This window comes from Scylla paramamosain, chromosome 39, assembly GCF_035594125.1.
Source record: "Scylla paramamosain isolate STU-SP2022 chromosome 39, ASM3559412v1, whole genome shotgun sequence".
Taxonomy (NCBI): Eukaryota; Metazoa; Arthropoda; class Malacostraca; order Decapoda; family Portunidae; genus Scylla; species Scylla paramamosain.
The window spans coordinates 2817720-2844710 of NC_087189.1; the positions used below are offsets into that span (position 1 = coordinate 2817720).

The following is a 26991-nucleotide window of genomic DNA, read 5'->3' on the forward strand; positions in this document are numbered from 1 at the left end:
AGGGTTGTTCTGTTTAGAGTTGGATTCTCTCTCTCTCTCTCTCTCTCTCTCTCTCTCTCTCTCTCTCTCTCTCTGAAATAATAAAACAATGTTACTAATGAAGCGATATAACATTTCTATTTCTTCTTCTCCTTCTTCTTCTTCTTCATCTTATTCCTTACTGTTTTTCTTCCTTTATTTTCATTATTATTGTTTTTTATTGTTATTATTATATAATTGTTATATTTATTGTTATTATATTTATAAATATATTTTTATCTATATATCTTTATTTTTCTTTATCTATCTATCTATCTATCTATATATCTATCTATCTATCTATCTATCTATCTTTCTATCTATCTATCTATATTTCTATCTATCTATCTGTCCATTTACTTATTAATCTATTTATCTGGATAGAGTACTTATTTATTTATTTATTTATCTATTTATTTATTTATTTATTTATTTATTTATTTATTTATTTATTTATTTATTTAGAGAGAGAGAGAGAGAGAGAGAGAGAGAGAGAGAGAGAGAGAGCACAAGTGTTAGAGTTCATGACCCTTTCAGGAAAGAACACGTGGACTTACCTATATATGACTTCCAGAAATCTCTCTCTCTCTCTCTCTCTCTCTCTCTCTCTCTCTCTCTCTCTCTCTCTCTCTCTCTATAAACATTCTAGCGGAAACTATTTTAACATTTTTTTTTCGTTCGTTCCTGAGGAAAAAAAAAAAAAAAAAAAATATATATATATATATATATATATATATATATATATATATATATATATATATATATATATATATATATATATATATATATATATATATATATATATATATATATATATATATATATATATATATATATGTCATTCTATTCTGTCTCTTCTTTTTCTGTCAGTTTCTACCTCCTTCATTTCCTTGTTTTCTAATAGTTTCCATCTTTCCCATTCATCCGCGTAGCTTATATAATAATCTTTCCTTCCTTTCTCCTCTTGATTTGCTATCGTAATCCTTCTTTCTGTACTATTAATACCTAGTAGTAGTAGTATTTATATATGATCTTTTTTTTTTCCATACCTTCTTAATATCTTCTTGCACTCATAACAGTAGTAGTAGTAGTAGTAGTAGTAGTAGTAGTGTGATTCTCTCTCTATCCGAGACTAATTCAAGGTACCACTAAAACCATGGAGAAGCCTTGACATTTTTTTATTTCCTGCAAGCAGAGTGTACACAGATTAGGGAGAAGGCCAGCAGAACAAGCAGGCTGCAGGACACACACACACACACACTGCCAGCCTGCCTCACAGCTCCACCTTCCTCTCTCTCTCCTTCTACACCAAGATCATTAAAAAAACAGTCAAAAAAATATATCTTCAAAGTGTTCCCCTCCTGGTCTCAGTACCAGTGTGAGTATTTGGAGACACAAGATAGCTAGCCGGGTAGGTCATCTCTGGGCAGGTCAGGTCACCAAACTAGTCACCATGCCTCTCTCACACACAGGAACTCATGAACTTGAGAAAAATCACTCACATTATTGTAGATAGTGGTAATAGTAGTAGTAGTAGTAGTAGTAATAGTAGTAATCAAATCTGTGCTACACTCCAATGCAAAATAAACAAAATTAATTTGATTACTTGTTCCGTCAATTACTAGGTGGGCTGACTGTATTAGACTGGGCGTGGGTGAGTGTTAGTCTCAACACACCACTCCCTGTCAGCCCACCCGCTTGGACACTTCAAACAGCCCAGCATAACCTGTCTTTTATCACCGCAGCAGGTGAACCAAACATTTTTATCAGACATCCTGGGGTGATAAAAATTCTCTATATATACGACAACTTGTTGAAATACCTGCATTGACTGACACTTTGAATCTAATATTTACAATGAGCTAAGAAGCATTTTGGGAGGATCATATCTCGTCCTCCTCCTCCTCCTCCTCTCCTCCACAGCTCCTTATAGGTGAAATAATAATGATAACTGGGGAAAAACAGGAAATCCACTCATCATTATCCTTTCTAGTTTTCTCAGAGCATGTCAATATTATACATTTTATAAATCGTGCCATCCTTTCTGGCTAACTGTGCTCTAAGATATTAACATTAAACAAAAACTCCTGAGCCTTTGGATGATCTAACCTAAGAAAACTCAACTATTTACACTAATATGCTGCTCTTCATGCCAGCATATTCTTTCATTCTCTCCTCCTCCTTCTCTTCCTTATAAAAAAAAATTAAATAAACATAATGACCCAAGAAGTGAAATACTGTACCTCCTGCAACTCTTCCAATATATAAAAAAATAAGTTAAGAACAGGAATATTGTAACACAGGAATACAGTTTGTGTGTGTGTGTATATGTGTGCGAGTGTCTGTATGTGTGTGTGTGTACTCAATGGCTATTTAAGTTTCCTTCTGGCCAACACAGAACAGATAATGACAAACAAACAATTATGGTGTGGATTGTGACAAAAAAAGCTTACTGTCATTTCTCTCCTTCACTCACTCCCTCTGACACACACACACTTCACAAAAATCCTTTCAAACACTAAAAAATATATTTCTAAGACTCCACTCCGGCAAACACCCAAAAATAAAAACTCCTCCAAATATCTCAGATGCAGAGCAAAAAAAATAAATAAATAAACAAAATAAAAAATAAACAATCAAAAGAGGAAAGGAGATGCGACAAACATACAGCCGAACAGCCAAACGTGTCAATAAATATTCTGGGATGGCCTTCGCTGGGCAGGTTGCTGAGGGGGATGCGTTTACCACTCAGTGATGTGGTCGGCCTTGTGTCCCGTTGAATGTTTCTCCCACATGCGCTTAAACAGGAGCTCCAGGTTGTGAGCATAGGTCCTGCAGTCAAAGAGAGGCGACTCTGTCCGTGCCTTCCACACCTTGGCTCGCATCGCCTTCAGACTGCAAGGAAACAACGGAAGGGTTTTAGTGACGAGGTGAGGTGAGGTTTGGGAGCATTTTTTGAGTGAGGTTACTTCCAGCACAAAACATTTCTCTCATCCAATGTGTCAAACACACAGCAGCACACTTACTACTCCCGGTCATTGCCAAGCTTGCAGGCAATGTCCTCGTACTCCTGGCGTGTGGTGGCCACCAGCTCTGGCGTGCCTAGGCAGTGCAGCTGTGAGGCGGCCACGCGGGAGGCCAGCGTCTCCCCTGACAGGGTAATCATTGGGGTGCCTGCCCACAGCACATCCATGCCTAGGGGAAGGACAGATGGTAAGAATAAATGGTACAACACACAATATATCTATCTACAGTATATGAAAAGAGGGTCTGATGGATGCATTATCATACCAATATACAGCCTGGGGTAGATGAATACAGGGTTTGATAGATGCACCATCATAACAATACAGCATACATTAAGTCATTGCCAAACACTAATAGGTGTACATGTCAGTGTTACCAGTGAATAGTTAGGATCTAAATGTCTCTGCCAGTTAAAGACTCACTGATATATTCCTGCATCCCCTACACACATTAATAGCAGTACCTGTCAGAGCAATGAATAGTGCAGATAAACCAGGCTAGCTAGGATCTCAATGTCTCTAGTTAGAAATTCTCTCGTATTTAAACCCTCCCTACACACAATAATAGCTGTACATGTGCAGGCAGCCCACACTATACCAAGTCTCAATGTCTCTATCAGCCAGACGCCCATTGCTACATCCACGCATCCTTACCAGTAGTGTGTCCGTTACACAGTGGGGTGTCCAGGCACACGTCGGCAAGCTGGCCACGGCGCACATGCTCCTCCTTGGCAGCCACGTTGGAGAAGATGATGCGGCCGGGACCTACACCCAGCTGCTGTGCCTGGGCCAGGATGTTGGTCTCTCCGTGGGCTGGGAAACGCAGCAGCCACACCACAGACTTTGGCACGCGCTTCAAGATCTGCCAACGCAGTACACAACACACGGTCAGCTTGGAGAATATGGTCAATAGGAAGTGTGTGGTCAGCTTGGTGTCTCAATTTAAGTTTCTCTTATTCCAACTCCAGCTTCCCTTTTCCAAACTGTCTTCCACCTATCTCTATACCAGGCTGGCAATCCCACACAGGGTGACCTAGACAAAGCACCACACACTAACACAAACCATTCACACTCTCAGCCCTGTCAGCCCCTGGTGGAAAGTGGTAGTAGTAGTAGTAGTAGTAGTAGTAGTAATACCAGGCTGGCAATTCCACACAGGGCAGCCCACACAAACCACCACCACACATCATTAACACCCTTAGCCACATCAGTCCCTGATGGCAAGGGACAGTCTCACAGACCAAACTAATACACCCCAGGAGCACAGGTGTAGCTTAGCTGGCCACACACATCCACAACAAAAGTAAACAGAAGAAACACGTACGTTACACCACATCTGCAGGGTTGAAGGGTCAATCTTGTACAGCTGGTTGAAGTTGCAGTAGATGACGGCATCCTCCGGCAGGCCATACTGCTTCCTTGTGGTGATAAGAATGTTTTTGGGTGGTTCCTCCCCGGTGGCAGCCTTGTTGTTCATCTGTGTGGTGGCCAGGCCATTCTGTACCAGCAGCCCATTCACAGTGGCCTGCGCCTGGCCTGTCTGGATCATGGACTGCGGGGGAAGCAGGCTTGTTAGATTGAGAGAGTGAATAAGTGAATTACATGTTGTGTCTAAGAGTGCATTGGATATTAGACAAGAGAGAGGTTGAGGGCTGGTGAATATGTGGTGTCTAAGAGTAAATCAAATGTGTTAGACTGAGAGAATAAAAACAAGTGGATTATATTATCAGATATATAAGCCAAGATATGTTTGGTTATGTTGCATCAGGTTAGCATTAAAGAAACACTGATCTGAAGGCTATGGGACAATTTAACCATGAAATAATGAGTACTAGTGATTTATGTGATCAAATACATGAGCTAAGATATACTTAGGCTAGTGTCCCTTTTTTGCACATCATAGAAATATTAAGACATTGATTTGAAGGCTGAGAACAGAATGAGGAGTAGTGAATTATATTACTAGATACTTAAGCAAGAATAGGTACATTTCATACACAGACTGGCACAAGCAGGACTGACAGCTTCCTGCAGCTTCTTTTTACAAATGTTCTATCAGCTTCCTGCAGCTTCTTTTTACAAATGTTCTATCTGTTTCTTTCCTTCTTATTCTCCTAACATAGAGCATGACTGGTGGAAATGTTTCATACAGGGACTGCCACATGTAGACCTGACAGCTTCTTGCAGCTTCCCTTACGACAAGTTCTTATGCTGATAGTTGTCAGAGCTGTCACTGGTGAGCTTGTCAAAGATTAGACGGATTTGTAGACGAAAATGATACGTAGAAATAGGTAGGTATGTTTCGTATAGGGATTGGCACATGTAGGCCTGACAACTCCTGCACCAGCCCTCGTGTTGTTAGTGTGGTTCTCACCTCAATGGGAGCGGTGGAGGGGAGCTGGGCCACAGTGACAGCCACCTCCACAGACTCCTTGGTGGTGGCGGGCTTCACCACCTCCTTCACGGTGAGCACCTCAGCACTCTCAATCACCGGGTTCAGGTCTGTGGTGTTGATGAGCGCCACATTGTCCTTGAAATTGTCACTGTTCAGCAGCTTAGGGTTGTCCTGAGGGGCAGAAAATGGTGTTAAATTGAGCAGTGACTGATTCTGTACATAAACATTCATGTAAATCTTGGGAAAATAAGCTAAGATTGAGGGAAAACTAATTCTATGAGTGAAATTTCATGTTTTATCTTGGGAAAATAAATAATTCTGAAGGAAAACAAAATGTGTAAAAATACATATATATCTCAAGGAAAAAATAATTCCTCCCTAAACCTCTCTTTAAATATAACTTCATCAAGCTTGAACCCATTATAAGAACTGGGATCACTTATGACACACTCAAGCACCACTTATTTTAACATCTCAAGCAGTCTCCTGAACACTTGGGTTATGATACAACTTCCAATCACTTCTAATCCCTTACAACATACAGGACTGAGAGAATCACTTACCACAGACTCCAGCAGCACACGTTCCTGCAGGTGAGGGAACATATTCCTGTGATCGCCCACAAAGAAGGTGTCGGGCATGTAGGCGAGCTTCTCACTGTACTGTGTGGCCACTCGCAACGGGGACGTGATGCGGTCAGTGATGAGGTAGTCCATGAAGGGTGCACCGCTGGTCCCAGGGTAGCCTAACCACATCACCTAAAGGGAGGTACAAAGGGCTATTTTGTAAAGCAGGTAGTAACATAGGGATGATGCAACAGGTTGTAGTGTTGTTGGGGTCTTCAAGTGTGTTTTTGTGATAGTTTTAAAGGTTCTGGTGGATGTTACTGAGGTCTTCAAGTGTGTTTTTGTGATTGTTTTAAAGGTTGTGGTGGATGTTATTGGGGTTTCAATTGTCTTCAAGGTTGGAGTGATAGTTTAACAGGGCCTGGTGGATGTTTTTTGTGATTCCAGTATTTTAACAGGCTTTAGTGGATGTTATTAAGGTTTTCAAGCATCTTCAAGGCTGTAGTCTTTGTTTAATGGGTTTTAGTGGATGTTATTGACGTTTCTTAAATGTTTTCTATAATTCTATATAAATAAGTACTAGATATAAACACACAGACAGACAATCCCTTGCAGTCTTGCCTCACCTGAATGGGGGCGGGGCGCAGGGCAAATATTTCGTTGCGAGCTCCCTTGGTGTAGCCATTCATGTTGACCAGGATGTGGATGCCGTCCTGGTTGATGCGATCAGCGGCCTTCCCATTGCAGGGGATCTGGGAGAGGTCAATGAAGTGCTCTGCCTCTCGGGCAATCTTACTCCTGCAGGGAGACAAGGCAAGGGTGATTTTACTTATTTATTTATCTTGAGGAAAAACCAGTGCCTTCCTATTTCTTTTCTAGACTTCATGAAGCTTGAACACATTATAATGACCAGCATCCCTTAAGACAGACTCAAGGTGATGCTGTTTGAGAAAGGTACAAAAGAAGTAGAGGTAGAGACAGAGACAGACAGACAGACACAGACCTGAAGGTGGTGCCATCATCAGGGCTGAGAGCATAGCAGAATATTTCCACATTGGCCCTGTCATGCATGCCAGGAATACTCTGCATGAGGTGGGAGGTCGGGTGGTTGCCGAAATCTGAGGACACATAGCCCACCCTCAGCCGACCTCCGGGGTTCACCTCTGTGGGGTACTTGTACGGCTGCTTGTGGAGCACATTGATCTGCAGAGGACCAAATGTTAGGCTTCCTCTTCACTACCATTGTATTGAAATGACATTACTGCTTTCATCAAGGTTACGTTAAGTTAGGCATCACGGTAATATCAAAATAGGGTTTGGTTATGGATCAAAATAATAATGAAATAACGTAAGCATCTTCAGCTGAGAGCTGGACTACTTTGGGTGAGCTTTCAGATTCACTCAGTTCACTTCCACTGCCAATCCTTCCATTTTCTACATCACCACTTGAAAACACACGATGAAATAAAGCGTCTACATATTTGTCTATCCATCTATATACCATGCCAGCAATCCAACCCAACACAGGATAGCCCATGCAAAGTACCACACACACACACACACACACACCATTCACACACTCAGCCCTGTCAGTGGAAAGGGACAGTCTCATGGAGCACCCTGCTACACCTAATCAGTACACCAAAGTTATTTCCATAATCTGCAAGCATCATAAGGAAAACCAAAACCCCATCAGTGTATTTCCACAGATTTGGGTACACATCTCACCTTCTCCATGCAGAGGTTGGCGTGGCGGTTGGCGATGGCCCTGCGGTACTCATGGGACAGCGGGTACAGCATGGAGTGGTGTGGGTGCACTGAGGGCAAGCGGTTCCTTTCCAGCTGCTCCCCAACGATGGCCACCAGCTTCTTCATGCGTGCGTCGTAGTCTGTCCAGTCGCACACTATTTGCAGGCAGTGGGCGAGGTTGCAATAGGCATCAGGGAAGTCTGGCTTCAGCTTGAGAGCCGTTCGGTAAGACTGTGTGGGGGGGGGGGGATAAGATGTAGTGGTTAGCCTGGCTTGTATACAAACAACGCTAACAGCAAAACAATAACAGAAGACATAGAAGAAAGAGTAAAAAGATATTTATCCTATTCAAATGAGAATAACACTAAGAACAATAACAGAAAATAGAAGAAAGCATAACAAAAAATATTCATCCAGTGCACATAACAATAACAGAGAGAGAGAGAGAGAGAGAGAGAGAGAGAGAGAGAGAGAGAGAGAGAGAGAGAGAGAGAGAGAGAGAGAGAGAGAGAGAGAGAGAGAGAGAGAGAGAGAGAGAGAGAGAGAGAGAGAGAGAATCACCCAGAAGAGAGAAAGGCAGCAACCTAAAACATATAAAACTGAATAAACAATACCAAGAACACCAATAATAACAAGAACAGCACTCCAATGTCCGTGTCTCACCTGGATGGCCTCTGGTATGTTGCCAGAGTCCTTATGGATGGAGGCAAGGTTGGAGTGAGCATCTGCAAAGGCTGGGTTGATCTGGATGGCACGAGTGTAGCACTGGAGGGCCCCCTGAATGTCTTGCATCTCCTTCAGTGTGTTGCCCATGTTACTGTCAACACACACACAATCAGTGTTAGGAAAAGGGGACTTGAGATATTGTGGTGATACAGGCACATACATATACTTTGTACCTTTTCAAATACAAGCATACATACACACACACCCTGACAGAGCTAGGAACAGGGGACTTGAGATCTTGTGGTGGTAGAGATATGTATATATATATCTCACACTTATATGCTTCTTTTAAATACAAGCACACACATACACACACCCAAATAGTGTTGCCTAAGATCTTGTGGTGTTACACAGACCATATTCTCAAACACTTATATGCAATTCTACATCTTCTGTAATCATCTTTCCATTTTAAGTGACCTATTCTAATTTCAATGTTTTTATGTGAATTTATATAAAAATGACTAATTTATTCCTTTAATCTTGACAGCTGTACTTCTTTACTTATCTTTCCATTTTAGTGACTGGTTTCAACTTCAAACTATTTATCATAATGGAACACAAGTTATCCATTCCTTTAGCCAGACTGACCTGTAGGCATCAGCAAACGTTGGCTGAATGCGGATGGCTTCCTTATAGTGCATGAGGGCTTCATTGAGCTTCCCCTGCTGCTGGAGGATGGAGGCAAGGTTGGAGTGTGCGGCAGCAAACTCTGGGAACACCTCCAGAGCCTTGAGGTACAGACGGGTTGCATCCTCTGTGTAACCCTGTGGAGGAGTGAGTCTTTCAAGTCGGAGTATGTATGTTAAGTGTTTCTTGTGTTACTGTATGTTCTTGTCCTGTTCCTTGGTATTTTTATTTTAACTTCATGTCTGTACTGAGTCTTAAATCTGAGTCTTAAATCTCATCCTGTCTTAATTTCTCTATCCTCCTTCGGCAGAATAGGATGTCAAAGGCACCTCGTCTGCCCTCTTAATGCCAGCTTGTGCAGGTTCTGCAAGTGCTATCTAATGTTACTGTGTCTTCTGTTCTTAATTTCTCTCTCCTCCTAAGGAAGAATTGGGGTGTCAAGGAGGCCTTACCTGCTCTCTCTTAATATTAGCCAGGTTGTTGAGGGAGTCAGCGTGTGTTGGGCAGAGTCGCAGTGCTGTGTTGTAGCACTCCTCTGCCTCGCTGACCTGAAACCACAGAGAGGGAATGTTAGACTCTAGTGAGATACTGAAACAAATTTAGAAACACTTCTGCGTTGCACCTCCACTACTTTGAAAAGGCTCTTGTTGAAGTTACACAGGTTTTTAAGTGTGTTTCAATGTTTCCAGTGACATATTAACAAGATTTCTACATTGTTAACAGAAGAAACACCCTTGAGAACCTATTAATCATTTCTGTGGCCTTTGAAAATAGTTATGGTGAGAGAGCAGAGCATTTCTAAATATGGGTCATTGTCTGAATATGCTGCAAGATAAATATATACACAATGCTAAAGGTAATAGAGACAAGAAGTATACATCAACTGAGGGAAAAACTAGACAAATAAGGATACAGAGATAAAGAGACAAAAAAATATTTAATGGATAGAGACATGACCAGAAAAGTGAAGCTAAGGCCTGGTATAATACAACTAGATATACACACACTAGAAAGAAGAGAGGGAAAAACTAGATAAACAAGGATATAAAGATAGAAACAGGACCAGAAAAGTGTAGCTCAAGTCCTGTACAATGAAATTAGGTATACATACACTCACCTGCCCCTTCTCCTTAAGAGCATTAGCCAAGTTGCAATAAGCATCTGGGAAGTTTGGCTGCAGCTCGATGGCTCGCCGATACGTGTCAATGGCAAGGTCAATGAGGCTGGAATATGAGGGAGGTCTTACAACTTACACCTGGCAACCTGACACAAGACAATGGTAAAGATACAGGCTAATATGATACAAGGTTACACTCGGGAACCTGACACAAGACGATGAGGAAGATACAGGCTAATGCACCATGATACAAGCTTAAACTCAGTGAGATTGAGAGGAATGTTTGTAAAAAGTTTATGGAAAATTATGTAAGGAGTAAAGATAAGATTGTAGGGCGGAAAAGAATGATGAGAAACAACACTAAAATACGTATATGTACTGGGCAGAAACATCACTGGTTTTCAAAATGAGAATGACTGAAAAATTTGACAAGAATCAGATTGTGAATGAGTAAAGATAAGACTGTGAAAAAAAAATAAATAAAATAAATAAATAAATAAATAAATAAAATAAAAAGAACAATAACTGACATAACTAGTTTTCAAAGACGAGAAGAGGTAAAAAATTTAACAAGAATTAGCTAGCTGAGTGAAGAAGGCTTTTGAACACCACAATGACTCACCCTTGCTCATAATAGACACAGGCAAGGTTTCCATGGACGACGGCATGGTTAGGGGACAAATTCAGGGCTCGGAGGTAAGCTGCAACGGCCCTGGGGGGAGGAAAGATGCACTGTTAGCATGTCACTGCCTCCCCAATATGTTAGTGTGTGTGTTGGTGTGTGCATTCCAAACCTAGCCTTGTTTTGTTGATTTTGAGTGACAGGATGAAGTTAAGATTATTATTATATTGGTTCTATAATAATGGTTAAGTGTTTGTTTTATATATTAAACTACAGTACTTAGTGTTTGTTTATGGTATATATAAATAAAATTGGGCCTTTCTCTCTGTCTCTGTCCCTCTCTGCCTCTTGCGCACGCACACACGCATGCACGCACCCACACACATACACTAGCAGAACATTCAATGACTCTAACATAATAAAAAATCCTGAACTTTCTTTGAATAATACTTAATAATGAAATAATATTCAACCTCTCAACTAGACAAGTATCCTTAACAAAACAAATAAACAAAACCTTTCTTTCTATCACAATTTCTTAAGAACACAAAGAACATGGTGCATTTCAATGGACACCTGATACTATTTGTCACTGTCACTTCCCACAGAGAAAAACAAGATACTTTAATGAACGCAGTATTAGTTATATCACCTATCACTTCCGAAACACAAAACTTTTTCTATCACCTATCAACTCCAGCAGGCAAAAACTAGAGGATATTTTAATGAACGCAATGCTATTTCTACCACCTGACTAAAACAAGAGGTGAATTTTAATGGACACAATGCTATTTCTACTACCTAACTAAAACAAGAGGTGAATTCTAATGGACGCAATACTCAGCTTTTTAACCATTCCCGTAACACATCCCAGACACCCATTTTTCTGCGATAATTTCTTGATATCCTCTTCCTGAGTGGTGATGCTGACTATGGTGTACACAACCACACACTGATAGTCCATCATAGGCTCTGCCCTTCCCTCACTCTCATGGTATGGGTGGCGTGTATCAGCCAAGTCTAAGATGGTACATAGTTCTCTCCACTCGGCAGGCCATCACTAGACTAACTCGGCTCATCTCACTCCAAGTACCAACACACATCGTCTCCTGCTGCTTGACGATGCATGTGTTTTCTGCCCAAGACGGTGTTTTTTTCTTTTTTCCTTCTCTCTTTTTTTTATTGTGTGTGTGTGTGTGTGTGTGTGTTTCTGGTGTGTTTTTCTTGTCTTGTGGGAGGTTAGTGTTGTGGGAATGTGTTTCGGTTCATGTATTTCTTGTTTATTTTTGTTTTTCTGAAGTGTTTTCTCGGGTGATTTTGTTACACATTTTTTCTTTCATTTCCAGGAAACTCTTTTATTTCATTTATTAATTTTTTTTTTTTTCAGTCTTTCTCCAATGGATGCATGTCACCACAATGTGATTCAGTCTTTCCTCAGCAGATGAGAACACTGTTTTCAATCACATATTTCCAAGGTACAACTTTCCCAGTCTTCCCTCAGCAGACTAGCATATTGTGCTTCTATTCACATATTTTCTAGGACCAATTTTTCCAGTCTTCCTTCAGCCAATAATTGCTGTGTTTCCAGTCACGTATTCCGTGAGACACTTTTTCTAGTCCTTCCCCTCAGCATTGCCACAAGTTCTAAGCAAGTCCTGGCATTCACTCACACATTCTCCTGTGCTGGCAACCACTTCCTTGCATCACCTGAAGGGTCACCTGTAATGGTATTGCAGCCACCTAAGCAAGGCAAGTCTCCACACCGCAACCTAACTGACCCTTGGGAAGACTCAGTAACTTACAGCTCCTTCAGAACACCAAGTAGTGAAGGCTGGCTGACTGACTGACTGACTGACTGACTGACTGACTGACAGAGTGGGTGCTTAAAGGTACAGACTTACCATGCTTAGGGTTAATATGTGTTTGTTTGCTATGTGTGTGAAAATTATGCCTTTTCTGAATGGTGTAATTAAATGCTATAGTTTTTTTTATTTGGGTAAAAATAAAAAGGTGTGTAAATTATTCACATTGATAAAAAAATTAAAAATTTTTTGCCTGATACACACACACACACACACACACACACACACACCACAGTACTCTAGTAAACTTCCACATTTCCATACAGGTCCTCACAACCAGACACTCCATCATTAACCAAACCCAAATGCTAAAACAAATCTTACCAATGAATAAACTGATCAACAAATCCATCACAACAAACTTACTTTGCTACCTGGAGACTTACTACTGCAGAAGAAATCATAAAAACCACACCAAAAAAATACAAGAAAGAAAATAGCTACATTACATTATTTAAGTGTTTAGGGAATGGCAAACACACAAGATTATATTTCAAGGTCACACTACTGTACACAGGCAACACTGTAACACCCTGAGCCTAAGGTCTGGCCTAGCCTGCCACTGCCACGACACAGACAAGTAGGAGTGTCACGGCCTACACACAAAGTTATGCCTCTTGGAACTCCCTGACTGCTTCGTGAAAGGCTGTAATGAAAGTTTAAGGTAAAATTTTGACAGCTCTCTCTTCTAAAACTTATTAAAAGATTGTAGTGCATGTTTTTGGTAAAATTTTGACTATCATCTCTTTTGAAGCTTAATGAAAGATTGTAGTGCAAGTTTAAGGTAAAATTTTGACTACTATCTCTTTTGATGCTTACAAAATATTTTGGTGCAAGTTTTAGATAAAATTTTGAATGCTATCTCTTCTGAAGCTTGTCAAAACTTAATAGTGCAAGGCTAGATCATAATCTTGACTTTCATGATGCCTCAAGTTTAATGAAAATTGTTATGGTTTAAGTTACGGATAAGAATTTGTTTACTATATAATAATATTGCTTACTGGGTTTTCTGAAGCTTGTTAAAACTTTATGGTGTAAGGTTAGACTATAAGCTTAACCCTTACAGCACCTTAAGCTCAATAAAATATCGTGATGCAAGTTTAAGGTACAAATTTTGAAAGCCACCTATCATAAAATGAAAGATTCGTTGATAGTTGTTAATAAATTAGTGGTAAGTTAAATTACAGATTCATAAAAAAACATGGTGGGTTACTGAAGTGAAATAATAATTGCTATTTTGCCATGAGCAGTCAAAGAATTCATCTATCTATCTCTATACCAGGCTGTCAATACCACATGGGGTGGCCTAGACAAAGCAAAAAATTCATAACACATCTAATTTTAAAACCACCTTAAAAAATATATGTATCTTGTAAAACACTGACTATCGAATGTAACTTTAAAACAGTCGTCACAACTACATCTTAAACATTTCCTGAACAAAATATTACTTCAGTTACTTTACTACAAAAAGGACAAAAGTAAAAACTGACATCTTTCTCCCTCCTTCCCTCCCTTCCTCTCTCTACCTGCAAAACATAAGGTAAACAAACCTAAGCTGACCCGGCCACAACACTACACAGCACTCATACTGTACCTTACTCTTCCCTAAAGCCTGACCTGACCTAAATACACTAGACAAAAACATGGAGGCTTCAAAAAAAAGGATACAATTCCATCATAGAAAAATAAACTAATAAATAAAAAAAGGTAAAATATTATTACCAGGTTACTATTCCAATATTACTCAAAATATCCATAAGGGAAGTATTTTTTTTTATACGCTCAGCGAGGCATCCCATCATCAGTGTCCCTATGAGAATTATGCCAAATGCATAACATTATTTGGGGTTACATTAACACTAGCCATCCTAGCTACTTTTGAGGTGAGGTGAGGTGAGGTTAGATTATGTTATGTTAGGTTTGACTAGGGTAGATTAGATTAGATTAGGTTATGTTAGAGTAAATTTGAGGAGGGTAGGTTAGATTAGGTTAGGTTATGTTAGGTTTGACTAGGGTAGGTTAGATTAGGTTAGATTAGGTTAGGTTAAGGTAGGTTAAATTAAGTTGGATTATGTTAAGTTTGATAAGGTTAGGATTGGCTAGTATAGGTTAGATTAGGTTAAGTTAGGATAGGTTAAGACAGGTTAGATTACATCATTTAACCTAACTTAACGTAACCAATCACACCTGACCTCAAAGAAAAGATATGACGTCAGATTTTCACATGAATTGATATTTATCCTTTACCTGACGCAATATATTCCTGTAGACTAATATGACAGATTATAGATACAACTCTATGCCTGACTGCACATCTGTCTGTGTGTCTTGAACTGCTGCGTGCATGATGCTTCAATATGCTTGCTAAGTTGTAATTCCGAGCGAGAGACTCATGCAGGCACACAGGTTGTAGAGTGAAGGGTTAGCCTGAGTCAAGGAGGCCTGGCTGGACACTACCTTCTAATACTAAGAGTCTGCTATGCTTAGTCAAAAGAGATAGGAGTGTTACTGTACTATTACCGACTGACTGACTGCATCTCAGGTTAAGTCTTGCATACAAACTCCGTTTAAAGACATGCAGAGTATCAGTAAGCCTCTTTTTACATCCAATGCTGCAGAGAATAACTTGCACTTATGTAGACAAGATTCAGAAAACCTTTCCAAGCATAATAATAATAATAGTAATAGTCTAGTAGTCTTATGATATACTCACTGCCACATACAGTAATAAATAGAGCTAGTAATAGTAGTAATAATAATAACAGTAATAGTCATACAAGTCTAGCCAAAACAGAGTCACTTACAACATGCCATACCTCTGGGAAAGAATACAACTGTATTGTATTACTGCTTGGGACAATGCATACGTCACTATCCCCTAAGTAAAATGACAGCAAGAATCTCGCCACCAACACTGCCAAACACACTCCACACATTACATACATAGTCAAAAAGTTACATTGGGAGCGAAAACTCTCAACTTCACAGGACTGAACCATAAACATGTCAACCTCAGGGTACAATAGCCATGACAGAACCCAGGCGGAGGAGGAGGAGGAGGAGGAGGAGGAGGAGGAGGAGGAGGAGGAGGAGGAGGAGGAGGAGGAGGAAGTGGTAAAGGAGGAAAAAGAAGAGGAATAGGAAGAGGAAGAGGAAGAGGAAGAGGAAGAAGAAGAAGGCGAAGAAGAAGAAGAAGAAGAAGAAGAAGAAGAAGAAGAAGAAGAAGAAGAAGAAGAAGAAGAAGAAGAAGAAGAAGAAGAAGAAGAAGAAGAAGAAGAAGAAGAAGAAGAAGAAGAAGAAGAAGAAGAAGAAGAAGAAGAAGAAGAAGAAGAAGAAGAGGAAGAGGAGGGGGAGGAGGAGGAGGAGGGATGGTATGAATGAGAGAACTGTAAGAGAAAGGATTGCATTGAAAAAAGAAGAGGTTTAAATAGAAAGACTTGCAGTGATGAAGGAAAGGATTACAGAGAAAGGAGAAGAGATGTACGAGGTGCTGGAGGCAGGTTATGTTTAGTGGAGAGAAGCTACAGTGAGTGATAAACTGTGTGGTGGAATATGTGACAGAGATGAGAAAGAAACTAGTGAATAATAAATCGAATGTGTGGCAGGATATGTAAGAGATGAGAAAGTGACAAGAGTGAATAACAGAACTGTGTGGTGGGATGTGTGACAAAAGAGAAGCAATAAGTCAGGAGGCAGAGAACGCAGCACAGAAATATAGAAATATTAAATGAAGGATGACATCAGTAACAGAACCACCACCTCCACCACCACCACTTGTACACAAAACACTGCTAATTTCAAGTGAATGGCTAAGTATTCTTTTCAGAGACCCGTTCTCTCTACACCACAGCTCATAATGGACAGCCCGCAATACTTTCTTTGTTATGCCAGCACTAGTCACAATATCTTTCCTTTACTGCCTTCAACACCTCCCCTCTCTCTCTCTCTCTTGCTCTCTCTCTCTCTGCGTAAGTCTGCTACAACACCATTCACTAATAGGATTCATCAAGCATTTCATTCCATCAGTGTGTGTCAGTGTGTATTGCTAAAGTATGTGTGTATTTTTTTAACAGGTCTCCAATTTGCCATAGTCGAGGAATGAGTCGTGTCATGAACTCCTCCTTTCCACTACTTTATCCTGTGTCAGACCTATTGAGACAGACAATAAGGGATCATATGTTATCCATCTTGAACTTCTTGGGTTATTCTTCAATATATTTCCTTTCTCTTTCTTTTTTTTTTTTTGTTGGTTTGTTGTTGGTTTATATTTATCATTATTATCATTCAAAGTTTTTTTTACAGAGCCATGCCTCATTTATTCTGGCTATTGCCTTTTTTTTTTAATAGCCCTAATAATAGTAGTTTTATGAGCATATGACAAAGTTTTGCATACTCAGTGAGAAATGCCAAGACCAAACACTGTTACTGGTGCTAAGGACAAAAATGTTCTAACATAGCAGAAGGACAAAACGAACACACACCAATCAAACAGACAGACGGACGGACAGACAGACAGACAGACAGACGGAAAAAAAATGCAACTTTCCAACATCCAATTACTGGCAGAAATCATTGGAAAAGAATGAAATAATTGATACAAATGTGAAAGAATTGAAACGAACCAAATCACTCGTCATTCTCCATAGCAAAAAGTCTTGCAAACACACACAACACATGCCAAGTGTGCACACACACACACACACACACACACACACACACACACACACACACACACATGTACATTCTTCCAATATTATTTTTACTTTTACTTTTGCTTTCCTTTGTGTGTGTGTGTGTGTGTGTGTGTGTGTGTGTGTGTGTGTGTGTGCATTTTCTTCTACATAGCATCAGCTTAGAACACAAATGACTAAGATATAAATAAGAGACAAAATACTGTGCTTCACACTTTATATGACACAGATGAATGACGGACTGTCAACACAAACTGAAGGAAGGCAAGGAAGGAAGAAACCCAAATGAACTAAGCAAAACATTCAATAAAATTTTCACTTTCGACACAATAAATCACAGCCTCCCATCATACACACACACACACACACACACACACACACAACCACCACTAACAGCACACTCATAAAATAAATAAATAAAAATAATAAAAAGCAGTTTTCATGAGTCTATTTGCTGTTCACTATTTCACCCCCACCTGCTCCCTGCTTCCTCCTCCTCCTCCTCCTCCTCCTCCTCCTCCTCCTCCTCCTCCACCACCACCACCACCACCACCACCACCACTACTCCTACTTCACTGCTGACCACCACCATCACCACCATAAAACTTGTGTGTGTGCTTAGTTGTAGTAAGTCTTGTTAAATATAGTGCATAGAGTAGCAAGAGCTTGATTTTTTTCCATAAAAGATTTTTTTTTTTTTGTGTGATTTTTAAACTGGTGCAGTCTTTCTTTCAATGTCTGGGTGGTAAGTTTTAAGAAAATAAACTTTAATTGAAGGAAGCCAATTTGGAGGCATTTTTCCCTGGATAAACAAAAAAGTGTTATTTAGGTACATTTAAGAAAGAAAATATAAGATAAGTCCGAGACATTTTTTTTCAGGATAAATAAAAAAAAAGCTGTTAATTAATCACTTCTGGGAGTAATGAGTGTGGGACATTTGGCAAACTAATAACAAAACATGCATTTATTTATTATTTTTTTTTAAGCAAGACAAGTTTAATATTTTTTTTTTTTTGCAGGAAAAAAAAAAAAATACAGTTTAGTTACTTCTGGGGGTAATGAGTCTGTGAGATGTGGTGTCTCTGAATTAATGAAGGAAACAAGCATTTATTTAATGGACACTAAATCACAACCACCATTTCCTGCAAGTAACAAAGGAAGGGCCAGGTGTGGACACTCGTACTCAGTTCAGGAGCAACACAGTGAGTCAGTGAGCAGCGGTGGGTGTGTGGTAGGTCCCTCACCCTCCCACACCCTCCCTCACCTCTCAGACCAGCATGGGAGGACAAATGCAGCTAAACATCAAGACACTTAGTCAAACTGCACTCTATGCACTACTGATCACATGGACACACACTTACCTTGTCACCTTTCTCTACACACTACTCAAGTGATGGAGAGGGTGGGAGAGGTCTAGTCTACTACACATGCTTGTTTCCTTCACACACACACACACACACACACACACACACACACACACACACAGTCACACACAGACAAGCAACATCGATAAAGTAGTGAAATGCCATATCACATTACCTGTCAAAAATGCGTGCCTCCTTCAGCACATTGCCAAGGTTGATATAGGCATCCAGGAAGTTTGGGTCGAGAGCCACGGCCTTCTCAAAGTGGTGTATGGCCAGCCAGATCTCCCCCTGCGCATTGAACACACATCCCAGGTTGCTCCAGGCCACAGCAAAGTCCGGCCTGGTCTCGATGGCCTTGAGGTAACACGCCTGGTCCATAGAGGAAGGAGGGTAGGGCCAGATCAGAAGCTGTCCAGGGTAAGTGTGGGGTCTCGCCCTACACGCCCGCCTAGTGCGCCGCTGCCTAGAACGCTCGCCTGCGCCATGACCTTCTTGCCTGGGCTGATGGGTGCGGGGGCGTCGCCAAGACATCTTCAAGTTAAGCCTCGAGAAATTTGCCGTAGTTTAAAAGTGATGGCGTGACTGTTACTCCGCGCCAGCCCATGAGCAGTGACAAAGAGAGGGTCCGCCCTACTGCGTACCCGCTTCTTGCCCTATGGCCCTACGCGTGCGCTGCCCTGAAATTTCTGGTATCATCTGAGATCATGAAATGTGTCAGCCTCCAACAGTTATTAGGCAACCCAAGGCATTATTTTTTCTTCTTTCTCCCACTGTGAAAGTGTTCCCCCCATTGAGTTAGTTGCTTAAAGACCCATGAAGCAGCTGGTCTGTTTCGGAGGCTAACTGAGTTTCCTGAGAAGGGCGCTAAGTCTAAAAATTCTGTTTAGCTGCCACATAAACATAACCATACCTGAAGAGAGACGCGTGAACCAACACAGAGAACTTTCCTTCAGCTTTCCCTCAATATACAAACCCTTAAGAGGCGCATCCTGGCAGGTCCACCTACATCTTAAGTGTCCACGAATTACGAAGGAGGCTTCTTCATTCAAGACGACCTCTGGAGAGGAGTAGGGCTGTACAGCCTCAACATCTAATACGACCAAGGGAAGAAAAGTAAAAACAAAGGTAATTAGTGTGTCTGGCAGTAAGAACTCTGGTCACGGTTCTACACCAGGATGCTTGGGGTTTCTCGACGGTAAGCAGTGTTTGTTTACCTCGTCTTGACCTTAGTGAGTCTTGGGGCAACAATGCAGCCTTGACATCTCAAAAGCTGGACTCAAAGGGTGCCGTCTCTTGTTAACTGTTACTCTGAGGAACAGATGGTCCCCAAGACAGCAATCTAGCACAGGAATCAGGACTCGTGGCCGAGGACAAGAATGGTGAAAACATTTAACAGGAAATCCCAAGCATCAAGGTCAATTTCTTCACAGTTCAGAAACTCAAGATACAAATCTGCATCTCTATTTTCACGGATTAAGGGGAACTATTGACAAAGTCTGAGATGAAATGATATGAATGGCGGGAACCTCGAGGAACTTCTGTGCCCAGTCTCTGCCGCACAGACCAATGTGACAAAGCAGCAAAACAAAACTTGTTCTTTGGAACTGAGTAAGGTCGGAGCCAATCAGTGATATATATTAAAAAAAAAACTGCTGCAATGCTAGAAAGCAAACATGTGTGACGCAACCCTCCAGCCCTCTGGGATGAGGCTCGGACAAGTTCGAGCGACAAAACTGGGTGCACCGAAAGGCACACTGAACACTTGAATGCTGAACAAAACACCCTCAATCTTCCCTTGGCACAAAACTTTCACTTGTCTCCCTGAGGACTGAATAATTCTGCCAGCGCTGCCGTGTGTTGAGCAAGACTTGGCGACTGGGGGCACAAGCCTGGCTCAACGGGGGGTGGAGCCTCACGGGTCTAGGGCGCAGACCCTCTATCAACCTCCACAGGTCTTCACACGGGCCACAAAACCCATCAACGCGAGTGTGTTCGGTACGCGGGCGCTGAGACGCGGCAATAAGGGAGGCCCACACATTGACTCACTAACTGGGACCCAATGAGGCCGCGTGACGTGACGTGAAGTACAGAACCGCTGCCTCCGTCCATGCCGCGCCTCACAGTGTTACGCATCATCACCACATTGGCCAGGACTCCCCACCTTGCCAGTTCCAGGAAAAGTTGCAACATAACTCTTGTGAGGTGTGTGACTCTAGTTCCTCAAGGTTTAATCTGAGAGTTCGAGGTGCTAATCATATTCCCATCCACAGATCAGGTCAAAGAGGGCAAGGGAAGATCTAACAGGTGAGGGGGATGGAATGTCTGTCTACCAGCAAATTTGACAAGTTCTTTAGTTCCTCAAATACAATAGTGGCTACTCATGCTTCCAAAACAAGTGGAAATGGAAGTGAATCAGCCCTCTATCCAATATTTCCATTCTTCCCATGGCAAGAGCAGGAGTAATAGAGAAATGAAGTGTCCTCAACTGTACGAACTGATTCCCCAAGTGGCACCAATAGCTAGACTCCTCAAAGGCTGAGTATCTAGTGATAGATTCAACGACAGGCAGAGTCATCTACGTGGAGAGTGGAGGAGAGGAGACAAGACAAGACAAGTTAGGTCAAATCAACTGCAATTTTGTGTTAGCAAAAGGATGTAGGAATGAGGCAGGGGAAGAAAAAATCAGATAAACTACTCTTGTATCTTGCTGGGACACAGAGAGAGAGAGAGAGAGAGAGAGAGAGAGAGAGAGAGAGAGAGAGAGAGAGAGAGAGAGAGAGAGAGAGAGAGAGAGAGAGAGAGAGAGATAAGGTAGGAAGGTTACACTATTGGGAGAGGAAGGGCTAATGCTGCAGATGGTGGCGTGGTAATCAGAAAGGCAAGACGTCAAACAGGCCTCAAGCGTTGGAGACGGTACATACCTTTGCTTCATCCAATCTTCCCAGTGCCTTCAGGAGGTTACCCAGGTCACTCCTCACGCAGTACAGTTCCTGAAGGAAAAAATGAATAATAAGACATCCAAATAGTGATAATAATGGCAGAAAATACCTCTTGTCTTCCCTAAGGAGGGTATCTAAGTCACATCCTCTACAGTACAGCTCCTGAAGGAGAAAATAAACAGTACAACAAGCAAATACTGATATTACAGCTCCTGAAATCAACAACAAGCAGTAAAAAAGGTGAATAATGATCGAAAAATGCTCCTATCTTTCTTCCTATACAATACAGCTCCTGAAGGGGACAAAATACAGTAAGACAAGGAAATAATGACAAAAAAATGTCCAACTTCATAAACATTAAAAAATTAAATAAATAAATAAATAAAAAGGAAAAATACAAGAAAAAGCTTCTTTTGCCTGATACAAAAAAGAGTATTCTGAATATACCCAATGTTTTAGTGCTGTAATGAAAGCCCAGTACACACAATACATGAATCAATACACTATTTAGCCTGACACAAACAAAAGCAATTCTAAAAGTGTTTCAATGTTTTACTGCAGCAATGAAAGTTTCAGCGCAAACAACAAATGAATCAGCATATTAAGCAACACAATCCGCGCCTCGTCACTCACTGGGTTGTATTGCAGGGCAGACACGTACGCCTGCACTGCTTGTTCCATGTCATTGGCGGCGACAAGGGCGGCGGCCAGATTGATGTAGCCGTCAATGAAGTCTGGCTTGAGTCTCACTGCATGCCTGTAGTTCTCCAAAGCTTCCTGTAGAAGTATGGGAGGAAAACATTATTTGGTACACAGCAGGGCAAGGTGGTGTGTGGAGGATAAGACAATGATAAATCTTAGGAGAATGTGATGGGAACGTTGAGAAGAGACTGCACCATTACAGAAACACATCACTATTTGGTATTTGAAGACAAGGATGTACTTTAGGGGAAAGACATAAAGGAAAAGTGTATCTTTAATTTAGAGAAAAAATCATTTAGTAACAGTGCACTAATAACTTAAAGAAAAACATGATTATTTAAAATACAACAGGACAAGTGTGTGTGAAAAGAGTGTGTGTGAAAGAGGACAGAACAAGAATTAATATTAAGGAAGAGATATGGGAATTATGCACTATCATTCTAGAGAAAAACAGGCTTATTTGGGGATTTCAAGGCAGTGTATGGAGGAGGAGGACCAGAAAAGATTAACATTAGGAAAGATATATGGGGAGAGCATATTAACTTACAGAAAAACATAATTATTTGGTATTATAAAGTAGGGCATTATAAGACAGTGTGTGTGGAGGAGGACAAGATAAACATGAACATTACAGAAGAGACCGTCTATGCCACAAAAATCTGGGAAACAACCATTATGAAAAAAAATAGAATATCAGAGGAAAATTTTATAAGCTTAAATCAATCCTGTGTGAAGGGGAAGACACAACAAGGATAAACACTTGAAAAAAGATCTAAAACTGCAAGAAATAAAAAGCACGAAAGAATTCATAAGTTGTCCAGGCTCTTATGATAAAAATAAGAACATCGTCAATTTTTTACAAGCTTGAATCAGCCCAGCAAAACGACAAAGATGTGAATGATTATCTCCCTCTTGTTTACCTGTAGCTGTCCTCTCTCCTTGTAGACATTGCCCAGGTTACTGTAGGCCTCAGCTAGCATTGGGTTCTGTTTGATGGCCAGCATGGAGAAGTGGGCAGACCTGGCAGGGCAGACACACACACACACTTAGACTAACCACAATGAACTTCACTACAGCCTGTCATAAGTTGTGAATATAAGAAACTGAAGATACTGAAAATATGTACCTTTGTGTAATTTTTGTTATATCATAACTCTTAAAAATGTTAGAAAATAAGGATTGGTGCAAGAATCCATCAAGCCTACATGTGACAGTTCCTGTTTAAAGTATGTCTGTCTATTTGGACCTATCACCCTCATCTGTAAATATGTAATCTTTTAAAGTCCTCTAATGACTCAGCAATTAAGAGTCCTGCACCACCACAATTTAATTTCACAGGTAAGCACTGCTGGGCTTCCTTGTCACTTGTTGGGTTGGAACAGACATCACTCTCCCTCTCCTGGTCACCACCCAGAGCAGGGGGGATAGTCAGGTAGGCTCTCCCCTCCTTGCCCTGAGTGCCTAGGGCTTCCTGACCAACCACAATTTATTTATTTATATTTGTTAAGTAAACCACCAAACTCAATGCTCATTTTCTCGTCAATCCCTTTCCCCCCGCCAGCAAAACTCCTAATGTGGTTGTTTTTTGTGTTAGTCACTGTCATTATTTGGCAACTCCTAACACTGTGACTGGGTAAGCTGGCACATGACAAATTAACTTTAAAAAGACGAGACATTACGAGCTTGACTCAATCCTTTAAAAATACAATGACATAAGAATACACACACACACTCACTTGTCAAGCCTGCGACATTGGAAGTGAATGGAGGACAGCAGCAGCAGCACGGCAGTGTTGGAAGGGTCTTGGCGCCACAGCTGCATGCAATGTTTTTCTGCATTCTCATAGTCACCTGTCTGGTACTCACGGTGGGCCAGCTCTGCCAGGCCTGGGGACAGCACAGATTAAGTTAGGTCAGGTTATGTTGTTAGTATTATTATTATTTTTTTTTATTTTTGAAAGAGGGGCAACAAAACTGCAATAAAGAATAAAATAAAAAATCACACTGAGGTTGCTAGCTTAAAAGTTGCTATTATTGTGCCTGACCAGATGTTTGTGCACAGTACTAATACACAATACATACATACATACTTTCACATATTTACACTAGTGCCCATGATACACACATACACAGTCACTATGTAAAATGCTCTCCCTCCTCTTTCCCTTTCTCAACACTCCTGGACACATTTCGTCGTTTAAATTCGAAAGGAAACGAAGAAAGGTGTATTTTATTTATTTATTTATTTTTGCAGGTAATTAAAACATGCTCTAGTTTTCTTCAACTCTGCAAGCACTGTACTCTCTTGTTTGAAATGTATCCGCCACGTCCTCTGTGTGGTGAAGCTGTGGCTATTTCTTTCATACGCAAATATGAATGCAGCTGTTCTGAGGATTCGATTGCGGATATCTTTGCACTACACCATCACCACCACTACCACCACGCGACCCTCCATACAGACAGCACCACATTCACCACACCTACCACATCACTCATACCCCCTGAAAAAAAAAAAAAAATCATATCCACAACACACCATCACCACCACCACACGACCTTCCATACAGACAGCACCACAATCACCACACTCACCACAACACCACCACTCATACCCCACCCCCCTCCAACACCATAATACCCCCCACACCACACGTACCCAACCCACATGACACCACATCATGACCAGCACCACCACCACCACACGACACCCCCATAGACAGCACCACATTCACCACTCATACCCCACCCCCCCCCACAACAGACCATAATACCCCCCACACACCACACGCAGCCAAGCCACACCACACCACACCATACCACACATCACCACACATCACTACACACCTTGGTAACTATATTGTACTGCAGACTGTGGAGTAGCCGTCATCTTCATCATTAATTCCTAATACCACATAACACACGGCTGGTAGAGGCTAGGGAAAGCTGGGATAGAGAGATGGAGAGCCTAGAACATGGAGGCAAGACTGAGGGAGAAGAGGAGCAAAATTTGACGTCATAAAACAGTTGAGTAGATAGACAACAGTTTTCAGTATCTTTATTTCTGTAACACTTTTCTAGGCCCACAACACCGGTTTTTCATCTGTTTTTTTGCCGAAAAGACTCGATTTTGTGCACTCGTTAAGGTTTATGGTGGTTGTAATCTCAAATTTGATGTAATGTAAAACTCATCTCGTGTCAGTTGCCAGTAGCCTCCATTGTGTTTTTTTTTTCCCGCTTATTTTCCCTCCCCAGGTTCCCTAATGGCGATTTCCTTGTGGATTATTAAAATGTGGCGGAATTATAGTTAAATGGGGGGTAATAAGGAGTTTTGTTCATGGTAAGTCACGAAACCACACAGTAGATTCAGTTTTCATATCCCATGCTCCCTTATTTGGCATTATTCGGAATTATTTGCCTGATTTTCCAGCCTTACTATCTTAACTAACAGCTTATTTTATATTTACTTTGCTTATTTACTGTGTTATAATTTGTCTTCGCTTATTAATTAAAGAAAATTTTATTATTATTTTCCCCACAAGGTATGGTGCGCCTTGGTCAATTGTGGATTAATCACTTGCAAATCGTCCAGTAAACTCATGATTCCTGGGTTCAGCTTATTTATTTGGAGTAACGTTAATTCTCAAGCATTGTCCATTTGTTCCTCCATGTCCTAGAAATAATATCAACGAGGTGGCGGTGTTTCCATGACATGCGTGGCGGAAAGAGAACATGTGGCAACGTCGCTAGCCTCGCACCATGCATACCTCTATCAGGAAGCAAAAAAACAAAAAGTAAAAATAAATAAATAAATAAATAAACAAAGAAATAAAGAAGTACAGCCGAAAATAAAGAACAAACGGAAGCTACAATGTAAAGATATCGATAATTATTGACTGGGTGATCGAGGTTTTGTTATTATTGTTCGTGTAATTATGCAAGGTTATAATTATCGTATTTTCATATATATATTTTTTTTCAATTAGTCCAGTATTCGCAAGGAACAGTGGTTTAATTTTATGTAAAATTTAGTTGAAACGTTGGAGGTAGTTAATCGATTGGTAGATTTAGTGAATTAGGGTAAAGTATATTATAACTGATGTACCCAAAAATGGAAAGAAACGTACTTCAATCACTACAAAATGAGGAATAAACACGAAAAACACCGTAGATATTGAACATTTCCACTCATATGATGCAAAAAAAAAAAAAAGACAAAGACAAACAAAAACAGAAAAACTCCTCTCTATAAAAAAAAAAAAAAAAAAAAAAGTCATACCCCAACTGCCATAGGACCGTACCTGCCCCACATCAATTACCACAAACCAAGGCACACAGTAGAACAAGAATCACAAAATAAAGAACACGTACCAATGGTGGCTATATGGTGCACATTTCCATTGGCAGCCTGGTTACTCTTCACCACCATCTTGACAGAATCCGTGTTGGAAACTTGCTGTGTATTTTGCGACATTTTCCTCCCCTGTTGCGAGTTGAATGGAGCAAAGAGGGAGGCGAATAAACAGTTACCCTCCTCCTCTGGGCTCGGGAAGGGAGTGCGGCTCAGAGATGTGACGTGCT

The 26991-nt window shown here is 40.9% G+C and overlaps 1 protein-coding gene across 5 annotated transcripts; it reads right to left on the reverse strand.

Annotated features, from left to right (window-relative positions):
* Positions 1-1180: 1180 nt before the first annotated feature.
* LOC135092340 (UDP-N-acetylglucosamine--peptide N-acetylglucosaminyltransferase 110 kDa subunit-like) lies at positions 1181-26991 on the reverse strand. Of its 5 annotated transcripts, none has more exons than XM_063990797.1 (20): positions 26782-26991; positions 24150-24300; positions 23334-23433; positions 22345-22488; positions 21694-21762; positions 18945-19141; positions 10850-10939; positions 10228-10333; positions 9563-9658; positions 9072-9247; positions 8418-8571; positions 7734-7985; positions 7009-7208; positions 6632-6803; positions 6003-6197; positions 5419-5610; positions 4369-4596; positions 3699-3906; positions 3045-3213; positions 1181-2913 (listed from the first exon to the last, which is right to left on the reverse strand). In XM_063990797.1, exons 1-20 carry the CDS (start codon positions 26882-26884, stop codon positions 2760-2762), a joined length of 3156 nt encoding a protein of 1051 aa, XP_063846867.1. In that variant the 5' UTR covers positions 26885-26991; the 3' UTR covers positions 1181-2759. The 5 variants fall into 5 exon arrangements, with proteins under 5 accessions (XP_063846867.1, XP_063846865.1, XP_063846868.1 ...); XM_063990795.1 differs by having other exon boundaries at positions 10222-10333; XM_063990798.1 differs by lacking the exon at positions 26782-26991 and adding an exon at positions 25258-26638 and having other exon boundaries at positions 10222-10333.

Excerpts from the sequence above, each read along its gene's own strand:
- LOC135092340 (XM_063990795.1), bottom strand. The coding sequence starts at position 26,884 with ATGTCGCAAAATACACAGCAAGTTTCCAACACGGATTCTGTCAAGATG. Across the intron at positions 6,198-6,631 it reads TGCGCCCCGCCCCCATTCAG|GTGATGTGGTTAGGCTACCC; the intron begins GTGAGGCAAGAC and ends ACCTCCCTTTAG. Across the intron at positions 4,597-5,418 it reads CCTCCACCGCTCCCATTGAG|TCCATGATCCAGACAGGCCA; the intron begins GTGAGAACCACA and ends CTTCCCCCGCAG.